Source organism: Orbicella faveolata, unplaced genomic scaffold, assembly GCF_042242905.1.
Source record: "Orbicella faveolata isolate gen_17 unplaced genomic scaffold, um_ofav_v1 contig_15, whole genome shotgun sequence".
Lineage (NCBI taxonomy): Eukaryota > Metazoa > Cnidaria > Anthozoa > Scleractinia > Merulinidae > Orbicella > Orbicella faveolata.
The window spans coordinates 10,587,406-10,609,868 of NW_028301542.1; the positions used below are offsets into that span (position 1 = coordinate 10,587,406).

At 39.4% G+C, this 22,463-nt stretch overlaps 2 protein-coding genes and 1 pseudogene across 2 annotated transcripts in view; 1 reads left to right on the forward strand and 2 right to left on the reverse strand.

Annotated features, from left to right (window-relative positions):
* LOC110051269 (TGF-beta receptor type-1-like) overlaps nucleotides 1-12,178 on the reverse strand; it is a 45,253-nt gene extending 33,075 nt beyond the window's left edge. The window contains exons 1-3 of the mRNA XM_089288382.1: nucleotides 12,036-12,178; nucleotides 6,597-6,911; nucleotides 5,261-5,497 (exon numbers count right to left, since the gene is read on the reverse strand). Of these exons, the coding sequence (XP_089144508.1) occupies nucleotides 5,261-5,497; nucleotides 6,597-6,911; nucleotides 12,036-12,093 (610 nt within the window). The 5' untranslated portion in view covers nucleotides 12,094-12,178. The remainder of the gene's footprint in view (nucleotides 1-5,260; nucleotides 5,498-6,596; nucleotides 6,912-12,035) is intronic.
* A 135-nt stretch (nucleotides 12,179-12,313) lies between these two features.
* LOC110051325 (fumarylacetoacetase-like) overlaps nucleotides 12,314-22,463 on the forward strand; it is a 72,316-nt gene continuing 62,166 nt past the window's right edge. The window contains exons 1-2 of the mRNA XM_089288385.1: nucleotides 12,314-12,564; nucleotides 12,803-12,913. Of these exons, the coding sequence (XP_089144511.1) occupies nucleotides 12,484-12,564; nucleotides 12,803-12,913 (192 nt within the window). The 5' untranslated portion in view covers nucleotides 12,314-12,483. The remainder of the gene's footprint in view (nucleotides 12,565-12,802; nucleotides 12,914-22,463) is intronic.
* Nucleotides 15,069-15,783, reverse strand: LOC149113495 (52 kDa repressor of the inhibitor of the protein kinase-like; annotated as a pseudogene).

Consider the following 22,463-nt stretch of genomic DNA (forward strand, 5'->3'; position numbering starts at 1 on the left):
TTACTTTTGAGCGGTACTGTAGATCTGCGATCCAGGTTGCGTTGATTTTATTTCAAATCAGCATGATTTGTAGTGTTTTGAGCTTCTGAGATCAGCGGACATGCAGATGTCTGCAGACCCGTACGTTGCGCAGAAGGGTTAATCTGTTAATCTGTCAATCTGTCAGCCCTATTTATAGAGCGTGTTCATGTGAAGTCATCAAATTCTTAAATCCAAAACTAAACAGCCACCAAAGTTGTTATCCTCATCAGGCATGAGGTACCAGTGCATTTTGAACTTGGAAGTTATGGCGGTGCGTGACATAAAGCTACGATCGTGTTTGTCGAAAACTATGTATTTATCTCGTGATTTTTTAGCCATTTAAGACGTTGCCGTATTTAAAAAGTGCTTATTGAAATGTTTATTTGTTTTATTTTATTTTTATTTACACCTTTTTTGACCTGAAATCAACAATTTTCAGCTTATGCATTGCGTGAAATTACCATTTTCAGGAGCCCATCATGGGCTCCTGCCATTTTGCTGTTTTCTAAGTGAAACCAACATCCTTGCCGTCTCGCGTTAACCTCAAATCAACATTTTAACCTATTTAGACTTGAAATCAACATCATTGAGCTTATACGTTGCGTGAAATTACCATTTTGCTGTTTTGTAAGTGAAATTAACATCCTTGCCGTCAAGCATTAACGTGAAATCAACATTTTAACCTATTTAGACCTGAAATCAACCTCATTGAGCTTACAGTACCGATCAGAAGAAACCTAACAGGGAACGCGTTTGCAAACAGGAACGGAACAGATACAGAACGGGTACAGAATGGGTACAGAACGGATACAGGACGGATACAGAACGGGAACGGGAACACGAGTGGAACGGAAACAGAACGTGTTCAGTCAAGCGTTCCCTGTTAGGTTTCTTCTGATCGGTACTGTATGTGCTGCGTGAAATTGACATTTTGCTGGTTTCTAAGTGAAACCAACATCCTTGCCATCACGTGTTCACCTGAAATCAACATTTTAACCTATTTAGACCTGAAATCAACATCATTGAGCTTATGCGCTGCGTGAAATTGACATTTAGCTGGCTTCTAAGTGAAACCAACATCCTTGCCGTCACGCGTTAACCTCAAATCAACATTTTAACCTATTTAGACCTGAAATCAACATCACTGAGCTTATATGTTGCGTGAAATTACCATTTTGCTGTTTTCTAAGTGAAATTAACATCCTTGCCGTCAAGCGTTAACGTGAAATCAACATATAAACCTATTTAGACCTAAAATCAACATCATTGAGCTTATACGTTGCGTGAAATTGACATTTTGCTGGTTTCTAAGAGAAATCAACCTCCCTGCCGTCACGTGTTAATGTGAAATCAACATTTAACCTTTTTTGACCTAAAATCAACATTTTTGAGCTTATACGTTGCATGAAATTGACATTTTGCTGCTTTCTAAGTGAAGTCAAAGTCCTTGCGGTCGCGGCGGGCCGATCCTTTGTTATGATAAACCGAGGCGAGACTTCGACTTATAACAAAGGCTTGGCTTGGCTATAATAACAAAGGATTGGCTCTGTTTATCATTACAAAGGCCTGGCTAAGTTTATTTGAAGGCCTCGGCAGGAAAAGGGTGTTAGGTATTTTAATCAAAAGTGAACTTTGTTGAAAACGCTCCAAATTTTGCATGCAGTTTTGTTTAGGTATGTTTAGCAATGTCCTGTAGTTTTTCCACTAAGCTTCGCTTCGTTTTCGAGGTAGGTAGGTAGGTAGGTAGGTAAAACTTTATTTATGCAGGGTGGCCCATTCAGCACAGTGGCTGGTATCCAGAGGGGCCCTGCTAAATACAATTTCTAAAAATATAAAACGTCTAATAGTATAAAATAGTTATAAAAATAGAGTTAAAAAAAAACAAAAAAAAACTAACGTCTAGTAGTTGAAATAGTTATATAAAAAGAGTTTAAAAAATTGAAACGAGTTACAAGCATGAACTGGTAGGGAAAAAAATAGATATCATAAATTAGGTGCTATAAATAAAATGGGCTTTGACAAGATTTTTAAAAGAGGAGAGTGATACAGCTTGTTGGATTTTACAAGGTAGTGAATTAAAAAGGGCTGTGCCAGAAAATCTAAAAGTATGTTTGCCAAGGCTAAGTTTGGGTTTGGGTAGATGGAGGTCAGCCTTCCTTCGAGTGTTGTAACCATGTACATTGTAGTTCCTAATGAAATAGTTACTTAAATACTGAGGAACTAAGTTATGCAAACATTTAAAAACTAAAACACATTTGTGGATTTTACGGTTTGTTTCTAAGTCAGTCCACCCTAAAACATTAAAAGTATCTCTAGAAGAGTCACGCTTGAGAATGATATGGGCAGCACGGTTTTGCAACTGCTGCAGACTTTTGCTGGAGCCAACAGACAGTTCACCCCAAGCAGTGTCAGTATAACTTAAAATTGGCTCAATAAGGGTATTGTAGACACACTTCGCTGCTTTAAGAGTGAGGCAAGATCGTATGCGTGCTAGAAGTCCTAGACGCTTATTAACTTTTTTACAAGTAGTGTCTATATGCTCTTTCCAGTGAAGCTGTTCATCGAGCATAGTCCCAAGGTAAGTGAACTTCGTCACTCTCTCTATGTCCTTGCTTTGAATCTGCAGGACAAAGTCTGAGGTGGTTTGCAGCAGTTGTCTTGTTCCAAAGAGTAACCCTTTGGTTTTGCTCTGGTTTAGTATTAGCTTACTGTTCACCAGCCACTGCTCAACACGGTTGAGGTCTTCTTGTAAATTTTCCCTGATGTTGCTAACCTCAGATCCAGAATAATAGATAACAGTGTCATCCGCATACATGCTAATCGACGAGTGCAGTAAACATTGAGGCAAATCGTTTATGTGTATCACAAATAATAGAGGCCCCAACAAGGAACCCTGAGGAACACCGAAGTCGAGAGGAAGGCTGGATGATAACTCCTTTCCATATTGAACTCGCTGCGAGCGGGTGGTGAGATAGTTTCTGAACCAGCCAAGACTGTGCCCTCTAACTCCATAGTGCTCTAGCTTGTGAAGGAGACATTTGTGGTCAACAAGATCAAAAGCCTTTTTTAAGTCAATAAAGGCAGTGCCAGTCAACTGTTGTTTGTCCATGTGTTCTAATATATGATCAACCAAGTGGACAACTGCGGTTTCGGTAGAATGCTTCTTACGGAAGCCGGATTGATATACCGATAGAACTTTGTTAACCTCAAAAAATGCTAACAGTTGAACTTGGACCGCACGTTCCATGACCTTGGAAACAAGGGGGAGAACTGAAATCGGACGATAGTTGTTGTCGTCATCCTTTTTTCCTGCCTTAAAAATGGGAGTTACTTTAGCCTCCTTCCACTGAGATGGGATTTCGCCAGACGAAATTGTGAGGTTTATAAGATAAGTGATTGGCTTGGCTATTACAGAGGATGCGTCTTTGAGGAGTTTTGCGGGGATTTTGTCAAGCCCGGTAGCTTTGGATGATTTTAGCTTTGACAGCTCATGGCGCACGAAACTGGCGCTAACTTCTTGCAGAGTAAAGTCATTGTTAACTCTGGGGGCTAAAATTCTTGGCAAGGTATGGTCTTTGAAGACGCTGCATAGATTCTTTGCAATTGATGAAAAGAACTTGTTAAAGTTCGTTGCCGACATTGTTTCTGATCCTCCGGATGCAGATTTCTTTTGTTTAGGTAAGATCTTGTTTAGTGTTCCCCACATTTCTTTCGAGCTTTGATCATTTGAGAGCTGGCTGGAGTAATAACAACATTTTTCTTTACGCATTTTTGTGTTCACAGCATTACATAATCTTTTGTAGTTGCTCCAGTGAAGCTCTTTGTTTGTTGACATCGCTTTTTTGTGTTGATGATCACGCTGGTGCATGAGGTCTTTTATTTCTGGTGTTAGCCATGGCACGGATCTTCCGCGGACACGGCGCGTGACAACGGGCGCGTGTTTATCGGCTGCTGTGAGAAATAGGTCTTTGAATGACTGCCACGCATCATTAGGAGTTTGGTCAAGTTCTAAGATATCCCATGGGATGCTGTTTAGATCCTCGCAAAACAAAGCGGGGTCGTAATGTTTATAATTCCTGGCCTCAACAATCCTTGGCGGTGGAAGCGGAATTCTGTGAAGTTTCCTAATTCCAAAAATGGCCGAGTGATCGGAAAAACCGATCGGTAATACTCCAGCAAAAAAACCACTCGGTTTTCCTAGCGGCATCTTCATAAACAAAGCAAAAACCAGCAGGAAAAATACAGGACCACATTTTTCCATTACATTGAAGACCACATGCAAATATTCAAGCCCTTTCGCGAAAATTTTTTTTTCACCCAAATCGTCACTTAGCATGGTTTTGCACTCACCCCTTCAATTATTCATCAAAAATAAACTGGATCTGAATGCTAAAAACAATTCATGAAGTGCTGTCTGCTTGTTTGCTTGCTCGGAATCTGTTGAAACTCCAAATTGCACGTTATTAATTTTATAGAAACTTTTCTTTCGAAAGATCAGATATTTCACATCTCGCCTTGTAGATAAACTACACCGCATGAATGAAAAACATAGCTTACTCACAATGTTTTAAGTTTAATTCAACACTTAACCAGTTAAGTGTTTAACTTAAACAGTCCACGTTTTGATTAAACAAGTTTTCGAATGCTCTCAAGATCTTTTAACGCCATTGAAGGGAAATTTGAACGGTTTTTACTAATGCTTTTAACGGACGGTGAAAACGCTTTTAACGTCTTTTCCAACACTATAAACAACTAGAGTGAAAATTTTAATGGACATTCTAATGCTTCTAACGATTTTCTAAACTGTTTTAACGGTAAACAAATGACTAACAAATGCTTTGAACCATTAAACGGAAAAGCGTTAATGTACGTTTTCCCGTGGAAGGTCACAAATGTCTCATCTTGCAATACGATTGTCTTGTCTCGCGAGACGGTGGTAACTTACTTTTGAGCAGTACTTTAATCCAGCAAAATAATTATAGCCAGCCAAAATCATGGCATAGATGGTGATTTCTGCCAGCAGCTGGCTACTTTTGAAAATCCAGAATTAAATAAATGCATTTTACACAGTAGGTATTGTGTAACATATGAACAGTACTGTAGTAACACAAAAAAGGGCCATTTGTTGAGGCAAAAAGTTGCTGTAAAAATGAATGAACCATAATTTATTAGCAGGGTGCCAGGGGAACAGGTATGTTTGAACTTTCAAATCCTGCAGTCTTACATTGACTATTCTTACCCGTTGACATATCCATTAACTCCTTCAGGGTTTGTCCAGATGGGATTACTGCTTCATCCACTTCCAATGGTTTCAGTGCTGCTTCAGCCTCATTAAAATGCTCTTGTTTTTTTAGTTGTCTCTTTTGGTGCCAACAAATGAACAACATGATCAGGCCACAAATAAAACACATTGGACCAGCAATAGCTGCTGCTACACCTATTGTGCTCAGTTCGCCACCACCTTGATCATTAGAATCTAAAAGTGGAAAAAAAAGAAAAACACAACACAACAACAACAACAAAAAAGAATGAAAATGGAGTGATGCTGGCACAAAATGAAACAAAGTAAGGACAGAAAATGCTACAACCACAAACTACTAAGTGTCCAATTTATTGTGATTGCTAAACAGGTGTGTAAATAAAGAAAATAAACAGACACGGTGCTCTCTGAAGAGCTGATCCCACCAGGACTGAAGTAAGGGATGGATATTATTTTGTTGTAAAGGTAACAAAAATGATCCCAACTCAAGACAAGTTGGAGCATGCACTGGTCAACTTGCCAATTGACAGTCCATTGACAGATAACTAAAAGTCAGCCAACAAACTGTTGTAAGTTGCATTAGCTGACAGGTTGGTTCTGTGTTGGTTTTGAATTATCCCACTGATAAACCAGCCCTCCAAAACTGATCAAAATGTCAAATTGCTATGTAAACTAGGTTTTAGAACTGCAATTTATCATGTGTCTCTCAAATCAAACAATGCGAGTCCAGCAGAAAAACCCGTCCAGCATCTAAAAGTATTGATTAATTAGATAAAGTAACATGGTCAGTTGACTTAAAAAGCCTTCTGATTTTATATAATTAGATTGCTTTCAGGGCTTGAGCATTTTTAGTTGACAATGTCTATATAAACGAAAACCATCGAAAAGTACTGGATATAAAAGTCACAAGGCAATGTAAAATGACAACTGAAATAGAGAAACAGAGATACATGTCCACAAAAAGATATTTAATGCCCTTCAAAATGCTTCAAATATGATAAGTAAAAATAAACCTCAAATAGAGATAAATTTATTATGCAAAATAAACTGTCAGTCAAATGATATGACCTAGCAGACGTATGGGCCTCATATTTATCAAACCCTGTTGTTGCATAAGCGACCAGTTGGTCATTGTCTTTGAGCCATGTTCCAGTATTTTATGCTGTGCCTCCAGTATTTTTAGTTGTGCACCAAAATTTTGGCAGTGCACCACAAAATTTACACTTGGTAGTACAAGTGCTCCCAAAGCCAAAAATAACTTTGAGCCCTGTATAACAAATTAATTAAACCAACAAAACATTTCCAGTGAAGTTACCTTTGTCTGTCCCAGATGTAGATGGATTCACAGTTGGTAAAGTGAGATTTATTTTGGTTACATCATTGCACATGTTCTTGTAACAACAGTGTGCATGGTAGTCATAGGAGTCACGCCTGTCATCAGGCTTTCCATCATGGCTATCACAAATCATTCTAGGTGCAGGGTCCTCAGTGGTGCAACCCCTGACTTGAATCTCATCAGTACCATATCGATCAATATATACCACACAGGCTCCATCAGTGATGCATGTGTAGTTCATACTCTCACAGCGTAAGGTGTCACATCTACACACCAATTCCCGCTTGCTTTCAGCTAATTGGGACAAACACATGCTGTTTTAGTAAATTTCCTTAATTTAAAGTATTATTTATGGTCCATGGCGTGCAGCACAAATCTTTAAAGAAAGAAGCAAATCATTAGGGCACAAATTCAGTTTTAAAACCCTGTATATTATTAGAAATTTATCCATTACAGATGTACATGTAGATCAAGCACGATACCAGCGAAACTGACCGTGGACCAGGGAACATACCCTATGTCTTCAGAGTTGCCAGTATACTAAAACTGTGCCAAATAAAACTCATATTCCTTACGACTTTTTCATCTCATACCACAATGATAGTTGGGGTGTGGCATGTACTTTCTGTGAGGCAGAAAATATTTTGTAATCAAAAGTGGAAGGTGCAAGCCACAGGGGGGAGTTGGGGACATGCCCCACCCCTGAGAAAATTTTTATTTTTAGGGGCTTGGAAATGCTTTTCCCCACCTTTCCCAGAGGACAGTTTGACAAATCAGAGGGGAAAACTTTTGAGAGCATGCAATGAGATAATTAGCTATTACATTCGGAGCTAAAGAGTTCTATGAGAGAGGTGAAATCACCTTCAGCATGGAAATCAAGAGCAAAGAATCTGACAGTTTTAGTAGAATTCTTACTTAAATTTTCTTCAGCTAACCATTCCAATTGTTTTTGTACATTGTATTTAACATTATTAGACCTTTAGAAAAATCATACACACTGAAATGATGTTTGGAATTTCCTGTTGTGTATGAACACTCATCTGTTTTCAACATTTTCTAGTTTTTTTTTAAAGTCATGAAACTGGGAATGTCCTTCTTTTAGTCTTCTCAGGAATTTAATTATCCCTTTATATCTAAATGTTCTTCCATAACTCTGCAAAAACAAAAAAAAATTGTCACTATTCTGAAGATAACTTCCAGCAACTGCACACTAATGCCTGATAGTATGAGTAGCTCAGCCAATCAGACTGCAGCATTTGTATTGATATACTAGTAGAATTCTACTAATCGATAATAGTGATTTGCATGTTCAGTCACATGTAACAAAGAATTAGACTACTACTTAGAATTCATTATCGCCAGTAATTGTGCAATCTCCTCAACTACGCGAGGTTGGAAAAATAGGTCAGGTGACTTACATTAATTAAAAGGGACAATTTTATCATGTAGCGATATTCGAGTCAAGTCATCAACCATAGCAAGCGTAGTCATAAAGCAAATCGAAGGGATCTAACGACTCAGGAACACAAATCGTAGGTTTTCCAAATCATCTGGCGCTTCAACTGAGAATGTTGTAAATAGTAATTTATCTCGCAATTATTTCAATTTCAGTTGACTACGATGTAACAACAGATGCCACGAACCATGTATACTCTAGTGCAAATAAATCCGACAACTTTGATCCCTAGGAGGCTAATCAGTTCCAACTAAGTAGCACCTTAGGAGCAAACCAGTCAAAATTTGTCCTCGAAGATCACACCGAATCGCGGAATTATTGACAACCACCAAATTTCGTATCACAAGTTGAGAAAAAATTTGGCAAGTTTTTGAAACTGGCAGTTGCACTTATTTCACGCTACTTGTTGGCAGATTTATTACTCAAACAAACAAAATTGGCTTTAAAGCGGCGCTAAAGAAGACATTGCTGATTACTGCCACAATTCAAGATGCATAGAAACAACTAGCTAGTACTAGACACATGTATGCAATTGCATACCTATTTTTGTTTAGATTTCCAGAAATATGCAGGAGCATACATAGTCACTTTGCCTCTGGAAGTAATGACAGTTAACAAATAAAGAAGCCTTGACTGTGCTCTGTTCCGTTGTAAAGCACGCAGGAAGCAGTAGAGCACGAAAGAAGAGTAAGGGAAAACATGAGACAAAGTCAAGTGCTTTTCCCCACTTCTTGAGTGCTCTACCGCTTCCTAAGTGCTTTACAACAGGACAGAGCACAGTCGAGGCTTCTTTATTTGTTTTATGATAAAGAATCCAATAATTTCCCCATGTATTCCGCTGAATTTTCAAACCAAACTTTATTTTCCAAATGTGTAAAACTGGTGTCAGCCATGCTGTGTTCTCTGATAAAGTGCGCTAAAATAAGCCAATCACAATCCTTGTTAGAATTGCTCAAATAATTTGATTGGCTAACGATGTGACAGCTGTCAATCACAAACTGGACTTCAGCTAAGCTTTCAGTTTTAAGTAGTTTCAAGCGGCTTTCGAGAGAAGAACGTTGCCTTCAAATAAGTCCGCTTTTTAGTTAATTTTCAAATAACAATCTTAAGGCAGGTAAAGGTTTGTAGTCCAGGAGAATCCTGCGGTATTGTGGCTCATGAAAATGTACACTTTTCCAATGGAAATTACAAAACCAGGAGCTCAAAGGTTGCAGATGAAAATGCAAAATGCTGAGTTGAATTTGAAGGGAGCTACAGTTATTTACGGCTTGCAGCCGCTTGCAGCAAGATTGCCCAAACTAGCGTATAAGTTAGACAGACTAAACTGCTCCCACTGGTTCTACTCTGACCATAGAGAATATCTAGAGCAAGCTTTGAGCTGACCACTCGTCGCTTCACTTCACTGAGATGACCAGAGAATGAGCATTACTACACTGCATGTAAATGTTGTTTTGAGCAATTGAGCATTTTTACAAAAATAATTAAAAGCTTCTCATCATAAACAGAGATAGCTCAATTGTTGTTTTCTGTCATCGTTTTACTTCTTAAGTATAATTTCCGCCTACATAAATGTCTTTTATTGAAGTACTGATTAGGTTGAGAATTTGTTTATTTCGCTACGTGTTTTGTCGGCCGGAATCTAGCAAAACTTGTTATTTTAGTACAATTTTCACACTAATGTTGCTAACAATGGTCTCTGTGAGCCATAGTTACTGTAGACAAAGAGCTTGTTTCTATTTGGTTTGTCTGAATCACAGGGGAGGCTTTATTTGGGTGAAATTTGTCAAAATTCCAAAGCAAAATTTTGAAAGCCAGCTTACTGTCATTAACCCATGCTCTGTTCTCTGATAAACCACGATATTTCAGCCAATCGGAGCATGCGTTATATGAAAACTTTATTATAATATCAGGTAAACATCATCCGCTATGTCTCATTCAGGTCTGAAACGTACTCAACAACCTAAAGTATTTGCATTTCCAGGTTGTGTGCGACTGAGTTTCTCTTTGGAAAACGTTTCTCACTTGTGGTACAATTGAAGTACAAATGAATATAAACTGAAACATGACATGTTCACTGATCAGCTACCTTCAACCTATTATTGAGGTCCTGTTAGGGATAAATTCCAACAAACGACATGGCCTTGAAACAGCGACATGAGTGCTATGAATTGGGGACGAATGAGAGACTACTCCAGCCAAATAGAGAAAGCTACACCAATGGCAAGATAGACCGACAACGAATTTCGGAACTGAGAATGCAGTGATTGTTTTAAACGTCTGAGTTGAAGTGAAGATGCATTTGCAGAGTTTTAAATATGTTTTCCTCTCTCACGCGAGATGTCGACAGGTTGTGAAACCCAGACTTTCTTACATATGCTAAAACATCCATGTCGAATAAATCGAGTCTGTCATTGCTGATTATTTTTTGTCACTCTCAGCTGAGTGAGCAGTGCCCTAAAATGCGTAAAAACATGCTTAAAAAAAGGAAAGAGATCTTTGAAAGTCAACTTCATATTTTTATTAGTGGGCCACCAGTAAAAGAATATGAAGCTGTATCATCAACTAGGAAAAGAGAGACAGGGGAAAGCTGCCAAGGTCTTCTCAGTAGAAGGTAAGGGTTACGCCAAATTCAAAGGAAGATTATAGATAGGAGAGATTATCTGATTGAGGCCGTTGAGATTTTGAGTTAAAGAATGGTTGTTAAACATAAACATGGTAAAAATAGTCATAGGTCCGATTGTACCTTAGGTCCAAATACTGATTGGAAAAAGGCTGAAAATAGCAATTCTAAGCGTCTAAATTTCAAAATTTTCATGCCCCCACATCCCCTAGGAGGTTAGCAACTTCAGCACTCAAAAGTATGCCCAAGCCCTTAGAAGGCATGCCCCCAATATACCCCCTAGCGTGCTCCCAGCCCCTTAGGAAATTTTGAAAAATTGAAGTACATGTAGCTTTTCCTTCATTCCTTCATTCTGAGTCAAAATGTGACCCTTTAAAAATAACCATAAAGTAATCATTAAACCCACTGACCAGAGAAATGCTGGCTCTGCATAAGAATTCGTACTGCTGAAAAGTGTTCAAAGCAAGTGCAAAGCATACAAGGAGTAAATTATATCCAAAGAGATACTTAATTATAATTTTATGTACTTGACTAAAACAGCAAGGAACCTTCAATGCCTGAGAAATAATAGTTTCAGCGTGAGAACGCAAGATTGAATTCGTTTGCGTGAGCCGCATGCTCAATGCGTGAGACTTGAGAATACTGTGGCAGTTTTTTTCTTTTAATAAACAAAGGTATTACAATGTGTTCTATGTGTAGCTTCGTTTTAATCGAACAAGGTCAAATTTCTCGACACAATTCCTCTGAGACGAAATTCTGACAGGCGACGTAGGAATCTTGCGAAATGCCGACATGGCTGGTGACGAATTTCAGACGGCGGACATGGGTACCCCCCCTAACAGGGCCTCATTATTATGGCAAAGATTAAGCATGAAATTTTGTGCGTAATAAAACTGTAGAAAATTAAAATTATATATTTAAAAGACTGATCTACTTCTAGTGTTCTTCACGTCCGAAGAACATATCAAACTAGAAATGGCAGGCAAAACCAGAATAGAATCCAAAACATTTAGCTTATCACAAATTAAGTTACAGCTTAGCTATTATCGATGCCAGGACATTCGCACCAACACGCTAAAGCTTATATTTTATAGTCAGACATAAATACCAACAAGCAAATACTCCTGACCTATAACAGTAATCTATCAAACAATTTTTTTCAACGTTGGCTTGAGAAGTTTACCCCATAAGTTTTATTTTGCATTTGTTAACATGGACCGACTGGACAACTTCAGACGGCCATTGTGTCTCGTCTGTTTTTGGTGTTTCCCTATTGCAGTTGAATCGTTTAAAGTAAAAAAAAGAGCAAAGAAACAAGTCAATGACTTTGTTATAAACTTACCAATACCCAAGACAGTCACAAGAGTAAGAAATATGAACATCAAGACTATTCTGTTCATCTTCGAGCGAATTCAGACACGCAAAAAGATCGCACGACAGACGCCGACTCCAGACAGGGTGATCACGTGACCAGCGCAAAGACAAAGAGCGAAAGTGAAATGTAAACGCACAAAAATACGCATATTTTTCGCTTTTTCCCGCACAAGAAAGTAAACAGGAGTAGCAGTAAAAAAAATCCTGTGTTACAGCTAAGTTGTTTCCTTATTTACGATCACATTTAAAGAAGTAGAATCTCGTTTTGTCTATACAAAATTGTTCCAGGGGAGGAGACGGAAATGCGAAAAGATGCTTGATACCCAGGGCCCGCTCTTTGTTAGGTGCTTCAACGAAATTTCAACGTGGTTTTCTTGTTAGCTCGGTTGTCTCGTTTTAGTAGTCGTTACACTGAGATGTCCTTCATTACAGTTTCTCCCGAGAACCACTTTCCTGTTGAAAATCTTCCGTATGGAGTATTTTCCACGTCTGATAATGTGAGTAAGCTTGCATATTTCAGAAGTTTTCATTTATTTCTTACTACATTGGAACCCCGACAATCTGGTCACTAGGGTAGCCGTATTAAAGGGGTTCTTTAAATAAGAAAATGACTGACTGAGCTTTTTTTCGGGCCAGAATAATGTGGCCGCAATAACAAAGCGACCGTATTAACAGGGTGGTCGTAAGGCGGGGTTCCACTGTAACTGTAACTGGAGACTATTTTGTGATCCACAGCCAAGACATCGCATAGGTGTTGCTATTGGCGAGCATGTGTTGGATCTGGCTGAGATTTCTGATCTATTCACTGGTCCACTGATGTCGCAAAGAAAATCAGTTCTTCAAGAGGTAAGAAATATTAAGCTGACACTGTTTAAAGGCTCAAGTTCATATATAGGAGGTAGATGGTACAGTGTAGTTCAAGTGTGTTCTCGAAAGCTCCTGTTCTGACCGCTATCCTGAGTCTCCAGCTGTTGGATGGGGAAGGGGCTCTTCCTATAGTGGAATATACAGGGAGGCTCCACCCAGAAGGCTAGACTATGAGGCTAAGGCTAGAGGTTTAAGACAACTCAGCTTTATAAGACTCGTTGCCCAGGCACACACTTATTATGTGTGAGACTTAGGTGTAACCTCTGTCAATTCCAGGTCCCTTCATCCTGTCCTGCTGGCATTTGTCATTTTAACTCATGAATTGTGGTAGCAAGTTACAGGTTGTAGTGGGGGATCAGATTATGCTCTGCTAATTAGCTTTCAGTTGATTATCTGTAAGGGTATGCTCTAGCGGCGACCAACATTTTGTCTTGGGCAACTGAAAAAAATACTGGTCATTCGGCTAGGCACTCAGCTCTTCTATGTACCACTCAGTGCTGTGGTGAAGGAGGTGACCTTATTTTAACATTCTATTTTTGGTTGATTGAGATTGTTACTGCAGAAAAATATCCTTTTGCAAAACATGCTTAATAATAGTTTGTATGGTGTGATCGTCCTGGTGAGAGTAGTTCTGAAAAGAACTGTTGTTGGTGACTGACGTTTCGACAACCTGAGCGCAAGTCATCTTCAGAGTAGCCTGCGTAGCAAGCATTTCTGTGGGGTTCGTGAGCAAAGAATATTACAGCGCAAAAAATGGAGTGAATAAAAGAGGGGGGAGGGGGAGGGGAAGGAAGGAAGGAAATGCTTGCAGACAAACCCCAGGATTTTGAAAACCACTCACTTGGCCTTTCATGCCTGAGTGCGCACACTGAGATTTCATGCTGTCATCGGCTGTCATAAATTAACCAATAAAATCTTCGGCCTTCCGTAGCGGAAGTGAACTTTGAACCAAAATAAACTTTACTTGTCAAAATATGTCTGAAACAACGAGCGCACAGTGGGAACGGAGAAATCTTGATGAATTAAATTTGGTAATTTATAATCAAGCTATATTTCTACTCAATCCGTCTAAAAGGAAGGACTGCAAGGGTGAAGTTTTAGCACAAATCTGCCAGAAAGTTAAAATGTGAGAAGTATTCCAGTCGCATTAGTAATCCTTGTGCTCACATGATTCGAAATTTTGGATCACTGTATTCATTCGTCCAGGAATCGATACAAAGTAAAATTAGCAAGTCAACTCCCACAAAGGCAATTCCAGTAAAGAAGCGTTTGCTGGAAACGTCAGATCCACAAATCGGTTTGAGTGTTATCGCCTGCAACAAAAACAAACAACGGAAAGTCTTCTCGGCAAACTTTGAAATTTGGGCAGGAGAGGCTTCAAATATCTGAGAGGAGAAATAACGATAATCTTGACCAGTATCTGAATAAAGATAATCTTCCCCTAGGCGGCCTCCAAGTCAAAGTTGTTTATAAAATGTCCTCCTAAGAATTCCCCACAACAAGATGACTAAATTTTTGATAAGGCAAATAAGTGACAAAAACTGGCATGCCGCAGCTAACAAATCATTGTACTATAATAAATCATTCAGAATTGTACCCAGTAGTTCTAAATGCTGTCAACAAGCCAGACGACATCTCTAGGTTTTCCCACACAGTAGTGCTAATTTTCTGTCCCATGGTTTATTATCTTGTCCTTGGCACATGTGGCATTCAAGAAAGTGATGTTAAAATTAAAGGAACAACTGCAAATTGTGTCGTGCTTGCTTCTGCAATAATGTGCAGGTTTCGAAAAACCAAAGTGTCGGCATTGCATTACAGGATTCAGGGGCGGATCCAGGAATTTCTGAAAGGGGGGCTTGTACACTATTGTAGTAACCTTTAACGCCAGTGGTGTGGAAGGTGAGTTACGGCCCCGTACCTCTGGCACGAGCTCTTAAGGGGTCTGGAGCCATGCCGATTTTTCCCTCTAACACGCCTTTTGCAGCATTCCCGAGACTTCAAAACAGTTGTGAAGGCATGATATAAAATCTGGAATTTATCTTATTTCTCAGCCAGGAACCCAAAAATAGTAATGCCTGATTGAAAGGGACAGCAGTATCATCAATACTTATTTGTCGTTTCTCTACATACCTCATTAATCAAACAACGTAGCCTGAAATAGTCTTCTAGGATGAGCTTTTACAAAGGCCTCGCATATCTCGTCTACCTGAAATCTCTCAGGGTAATGCATAGCAATAACAGCGAGATCTCAAAAGCGCTCTTCAGACATCGTTGATCTGGTGCAGGTTTTGATCCGTTTCATGAGCGAAAAGGACCGCTCAGCTTCCGCACTACTGATTGGTAGGGTGCACGCAATGAGCAGAAGACGATGGTTGTTTGGAAAAGCATCCTCGTCACACGGACCAAGTGCTAATAGAAGATTGCTTGGAAGTTCCTTCTCTGCTGACTGCCACATCGTTTGCCATCTTCACAGCTCATTCCCAAGGGATTTGGGAAATGGAAGGTTGTTCTCCAAGAACAGCATGCCTTTTGTTGCTTCAGATAGCTCCAGGGTGTTTTTAACTATGATTGAGGGTACTAGAAAAAGCAAGTGACGGGCGTGGCGATCCTCGTCAGAAAATCGGTCTTGCATTTGACTAATCAGGGAATCAAGAAGGGGAATAGCCACAGATTCTTTTGTAATGATCAATTGGACTAGAACTGGGAATGTTTGAGCGATTCCTCAGTATGCTTGTCTTTCTGGGAATAGCTTCAATGATTCCCAGTTTCTCAGCAAGGTCTAATATTTCTTTGTTCTGAACCACGAACTTACCTGATTTCTTTGTATAAAAATCTGTTATTTTCTTCATTTTCCATCCAACGTTGAACACACTTCAACAATAATCAAACATTCGCTTGGTCCCAATCCCACTCGTTTATGTTTGAATGAATTTCACCTGTTCATGTCACCCATTATATCTGATCCTGTCTGATGACGTGATCCTGATATGACCTTCTTGCAAGTAATATCCTCCACAGTAGTCGCAAAATGTACATTATCTTTTCAAAACTTGAAAAGTAGTCGAATGGTGGAAGTGAAAAAACTTTGTAAAAAACAATTTTGTTCTATTATTTGTAGGAAGAATCAAACAAAATAACCAAAAAAAAAATGCTGCTCAAAGGGGGGGTTGCAACCCCCTCAACCCCTCCCCTGGATCCGCCTCTGGGATTTCTACCGTACTGTCAAAGCTGACGACTAAATCCTCGTTCAGTGAGAAAAGTTAAAGCGTTTTGTAACCAAGCTTCAAACACGTCTTCCCCTTTTGTCTGGTACTGAAAGGTATTAAAATACCTTTGATTGACAAATGTCAATAATATTGGACTAGCCCAGCCAATCACGAGCTCCCTTCGCTGTCAAACGGAGGTTTTCAAAATCCAGGGGTTTGTCTGCAAGCGTTTCCTTCCTTCCCCTCTCCCACCACCCTCCTTCCTTTTTTTGGTTCTCGCCCCATTTTCCACGCAGACAAAACACCGAAAATCCCATTCTTGGTCTTTCTTTGCTTCCAAACCCCACAGAAATGCTTGCTACGCAGGCTATCTTCAGATTCAAGTGAATAGTGTTTGTCAGTCGATGATGTTATAATTCTGGTCCGTTGAACATGACTGGTCAGTTTAACCATGATGGTATTGGCTGAAAGACTCATGTAAAGTTCGTCATCAGTCATTGGTGGGTTTCGATCTGTCTATTGTTAGTCAAATTGGTCAGTTTTGGTCCGTCTATTGTTAGTCAAATCAAGTCGGTCTGCTAGAAGTCTGTTAGCAGACCATTCACTCTGTTAGATATCCGTTTTCATCATCAACTGACAAACACTATTCACTTGACTCTGAAGATGACTTCCACTCAGGTTGTCGAAACGTCAGTCACCAACAACAGTTCTTTTCAGAACTACCCTCACCCAGATGATCACACTTTACGAACTACTGATAGTACTCTTGGGCTCAAACCATTAACTATGTTATGCTTAATAATTTTGTTGTAAGTTGAGGCTTTGACTTTTTGTCCGTTTGTTCCACGTCAATTAACATGAAACATGATCTTCCATTTGCTCTTGACTTTGGACATAGCAAACTACACAGAGAATGTAAACATTTGCATTGAAAATTTCAATTTTCCTTGGAGATTGTTTATTTTTGATGGGTCTTAGTATTTCTGTAATTTTCAATAGTGCAGCATGAAAATCTTTATATAAAATGATATTCTTTGTGTATGCAAATTTTTGCTATTCGGCATCTGCAGATAATCTCGAGTAAGCTATATTTTAATAGTGACGACTAGTTAGCAAATACTGCATTTTATCAAGATTGGTGACCACCGGAACCAATTGAAATGTAACTAAACGTAACTTGAAACAATTTCTTTTACAGTAACCCATTGACGCCCAAATGAAATTGCACGTAACCCACCCCTTAATTCTCAGGGATTTTTCAACATTTCAGAATGAGCACGAGCGCTAAAAATAAACCATATGCGCAGTAACCACACACACAAGATTAGGTTTCAAGACATCGTTTATTCCAAGTTGAATAGATGAAGGGCCAAAATATTAAAAAACATCAACAAAAAGAATTCAACTTGATGGTTAAAACTGATGAGAAAACAAGAAATTACATCATTTCTTTGCCGCGTAACAAATAAAATGCACAACAAAAAAGCTGAGAAAATTGAATATGCAAAAATGAGTTATTACGGACTTCAGAGGACAAATTGAAACCAAATACAACAGAATTTCCATTCTTGTACTACATGTATAATGGCTAACATTTGAGAAAACAACAGACAATAAACGTGAAAGACACATGTAAAAACCAATTTGAACACAAGAAATCAAATAATTTCTTTGCTGCATGACAAAATGTTACAGTGCTGTGAAAGAAAGATGAAAGTTGTAAGTCAAACAGACAACAAAAACAAATAAATTATTTTGAGATCAATGGTATTTCAACTGTGTTAAATTAGTGGCCACTTAGTTCTTTTCTCGGCAATTCTGTAGTAGCTGAATAAGACTCCAAAAAATATATTTGAACGAAGCGAATAAACTTATAATCAAACAAACCACGGAGGTCACCGTGAATCAAATATGCAGAAATCCAGCGTGCAAAAATACTGTTCACTTTTAGAACCTAAAATTCCCCAAAACAGGGCACCAAATGAAACAAATGCAAAAGGAAGTTCAATAACAATAAATTTTCATTCAAGCCAAGGCAAAGAAACCTATTTAAAAGCAAAAAAATAATCAAAATTTCGCAGACGTCCTTCACTGCATGACTGCATGTTCAAATTAATTCTTCACGCCAAAGCGAAAGCTCTGAGTTTCTCCCAATCACTTTTGCAGTCATTTTATCGGCCATGGCGTTACCAATCATTCCAAAAGTTGCATTCAACTTTGAAGCAATAATGTACTTTACCATTTTTGTTTCTAAAGTCCAGGAAGCTGCTTTAAGTCCGTGATCTGTATTCAAAACTCACTTGAAAGTGCACCGATTGTCATGTTTTCGTGGCAGTTGAAGGAAGGAAAAATTCTATGCCAGAAAGGTTTGAGGACTCTGTACACCTCGATCTTCCATTCTGAGGCCACCTAAACATTAATTTTTTTTTCTTTTCTATTTTAAATCCCAAAGCAGTAATTTCTCTGTGTTAGGAATGAAAACAAGACCTTTGAAGTTTGCAGATTTGGCCCGCAGTGTGCCATGATAACCTGCACTTTATGAGCGCATGATTTTAAGAAGAAAAACTGTCTTTCTGGGACCCCTAAAGTCCTCTAAAAATATGCTTAGTAAGTCAATTCTGATTGGTTTATTTGTCCTGAAGAACAATAGAACAATAAGAGAATCAAAAAGTCTTCAGGGAGGGTAGGAAAGGCTATTGTCCCCACGTGCTTTTTTACGGGCGGTTACGGGCGGCACAGGAAATTGGAGGGGTTTTTTGCATGGGCGTTTACGGGTGGCACAGGAGTCAATGGGTTAAGACTTATTTTGGTGATCATGAATGTTTTTAAGTGACTTTAAATCTAGCAAGTCGTTAAATTAAGGATTTTTCATGATAATATGGTAAAAGAACTACTCAGAATAGTACTTAAGAAAACTAAACAAGATAAGTAGATCGAAAAAAAATTAATATGCTTTACCTTGGTTGCAACATGCATAATCAAAGAGGAAAAAAAACATGTGCTCACACACGCGCAAAAATAGATACCAACAAATACTTAACTGAATGGTAAAAAAAGAATGAAAGAAAACAAAAAGTTATTTAACTGTACCACTTAATGATAGGACCAAAGCTGGGTGAGCTGGTCATCCATGATTACGAGATACCCCAAAAATGTTTGGTTTGTGAATCATTGCAGACATTCTTTGGGGGAGGGGAGGCATCTTTCTGGGTGGGTGAAAATTACACTGGGCTAGTGCAATTTGGGGGTCACTTGCCAAATGGCGAGTGCAGATAAAATTTAGTTTCCAACACTGCAACAGGGGGTCAATATTCCTTAGTAGGGCTTGAGGAGGTTAGTTAAGTGATTAATTTTGTTACGTGGCACTCGGCCATGCTTTTGTGATAAAAAAATATCCTATGACTGTTTTGTCCATGCGGTAAAATCCCGACCAAGTTACACCAAGACTTCCTTGCCATATAATAAATACAGTCAAACCTCCTGTAAGTAACCACCCAAAGTGTCAAGCCTAGGTGGTCGCTTACAGGAGGTGGTCATTTACTGGAGGTGGTCGCTTACAAGAGCTTAGACCATTTTTGGTCAAAATTTTGCCTCAGTAGCATATATTGTAACTGCAGAGACGTACCCCATGCGCCATTGCCCATCTAAACCCATGTAATAACTTTTAGTAGCCACAAAAATAATGAGCTTTCCGAAGTATGATCATGGCTCGCAAATGTGTCATTATGTAGATGGGTAGCTGGAGGTTTTGCCCCCAAGTGTGTTCGCACCCACCAAGTTTGTACCCACATCAACAGGAGTGTGAACTCAGTGGGTGCAAACTCGATCGGGTGCGGAAGAGGTAACATTCCATAGAAGAGCCAGATATGGACTAGAAATGGCGTGTGAATACATTTTTTACAGAGACAACAAGACATTGATATCTTGGAATGAAGACTGCTTTCTCGTAGTCTATGAATGTTAAGTACAGAGAGGAGCTCCATTCCAGTTATTGTTCTGTTATTATTATTAATGTTGCAATATTGTCTGTGCAGGACCCGGAAGCCAGCCTGTTAATCTCAGAGTCTTTTGTCTAGCTTGTTCTTCATCCATTCCAATATCACCCTGTTTAGTACAACAGCATAATTCAGCACCAGTTTTTGCACTCCTTTAGGTCTCCTTTCTTTGACAGCCTGATTAGGTGACGCTGCTTTCATTCATTGGGCAGTTCTTCTGTCTTGCAGATTTTCTCAAAGATAGTGTAAAACATTTCTGCCGAAGTGTCCAGGTCTGCTTTGATGGCTTCTGGAGGTATTCCTTTAGGTCCAGGAGCCTAACCGCCTTTCATATGTGTTATTGCCTTTTTGATGTCTGGTCTTGTTGGTTTGCTTGGGTCCATCTCCAATGGGTTTTCGGTTGGTTCAATTTTGGCTGGCTCTGCCGCTGGTGGTCGATTGAGCAGCTCTCCAAAATGCTTAGCCCTCCCCCAAAAAATGCTTGGCCTTATTGGTTTGCTTGTGTTCATCTCCAATGGGTTTTTGGCTGGTTTAATCTTGGCTGGCTCTGCTGGTGGTGGTCGATTGAGCAGCTCTCAGAAATACATAGCCCATCTCTTTAATTGGTCACTTTGGTTTGTATGCACTCTCATTTTTGCCCCTCACTGGTCTGTTTGCTACCTTTGGCTTTCCTGTCAGCCGTCTGGTGATTTCATACACGTCTTTCATATTTCTTTTTCCAGCTGTTTCTTGTGCTTGTTGTGTTAGGTTGTCAGTTTATCTTCTTTTGTCTTGTCTGATGCTCTTTTTAACCTCTTTATGAATTCCTGCATATTCTATCTGTGCCTCCTTCTTGGCCTACCAGGTTCTGCTTTGTTTAACCTCTTCTTCTGTTCTTTTCTCGTCATGATTTTCTTTGCCATCTCCAAGCTGACCCACTCTTTGTGTTGTCTTGTTTTGTGACCTAATGTTTCTTCGCATGCCCCCTTCCAAAGTCCCTGATCAGTCGCCATGAGCTCTCCACTGCCTCTGCTCTAGGTGTTTCTTCAAGTGGAACTTGTAATGACTCCTCTCCTTCCTCATGCATGTCTGCTAGGAGTTGGCATCTGTTTCAGATGTAATATATCAAACACGAAAGACTGTGTTTGACCACATTTCCAAACACTGAGAAGAGAGTTGAAAATACGACGTGCAGTGGAGTATTTTTTATGAGCTTCAAGGTGTTTGGAAATGTGGTCAAATACTGTCTTGAGTGTTTGATATATCTTCTGAATCGAAACTAAAATTAAGGAGGAAACAGAGAAATAAAATCGTAAAAATCTATGCTAATTAAGATCAGATGTACAAACACTGTCACTTTCTTGACTTCCTTTGTCTAATCTTGATGAATTATTAATGAGTTTAAGATGTTGATTTGGTACTTTGTTCTGGTATCTGGGTCCTGCAGCAGCTCTACATTGTGTCAATGACTTGTTCTCATTGCCCCTTTGTTGAATGCAGCTTTCAACTTGAACTGGAACTCCCCTGTTATAAGGTGATGGTTTGAAGCAGCATTAGCTCCCCCTCCTAACCTGACATCAAGGAGTGACCTGCGGAACCTATGGCTGATGCATATGTGGTCTATCTGATGTTTGGTTGCATGATTGGGAGATCCCCAGGTTACCTTGTAGACCATTTTGTGAGGGTACACACTTCTGCCGATGATCATGTTGTTGAAGGCACGGAAATCACTGAACACCTCTCCATTTTCATTCATTTCCACAAGGCCATGCTTCCCCATTGACTGTTCCTGTCCAGTGTTGTCACTGCCTATCTTAGCATTGAAGTCTCCCATCAACAGTGCTACATCTCTTTTAGCTTGTTTGTCGATTTCTGCCTGCAATCTTTCATAGAAGCCATTTTTACAGTCCTCCTGGGCATCATTCGCTGTAGTATAACACTGGATTACAGTGACCCTCTGCACCTTGTTGTGAAATCTGGTCTTGATTGTCCTGGAAGATACAGGCTCCCATTCTATCAGCGACTTGGTTGCTTCCTTTGATAACATGAAAGCTACACCCTTCATGTGTTGGGCAATGTCCTCTCCATGGCCTGAAGAGATAATCATCTCCCCATTAACTAATTTCACTCATCCAGCTTGAATCCATCTTGTCTCACGTAGACCTAGGAGTGCCAATTTATATGCTTGCATTTCCATTGCAACATACACAGCCTTTTCAGTTTTGTACATTGTCCTAACATTCCATGTTCCGAACATGGTGTTTGCCTTGGGCGTGAGAAAGGGGATCAGCGAGGTAGCTTCCCTTCGGGTTTGGCTATGTTACGTCATAGACATAGGTGAGACACCTC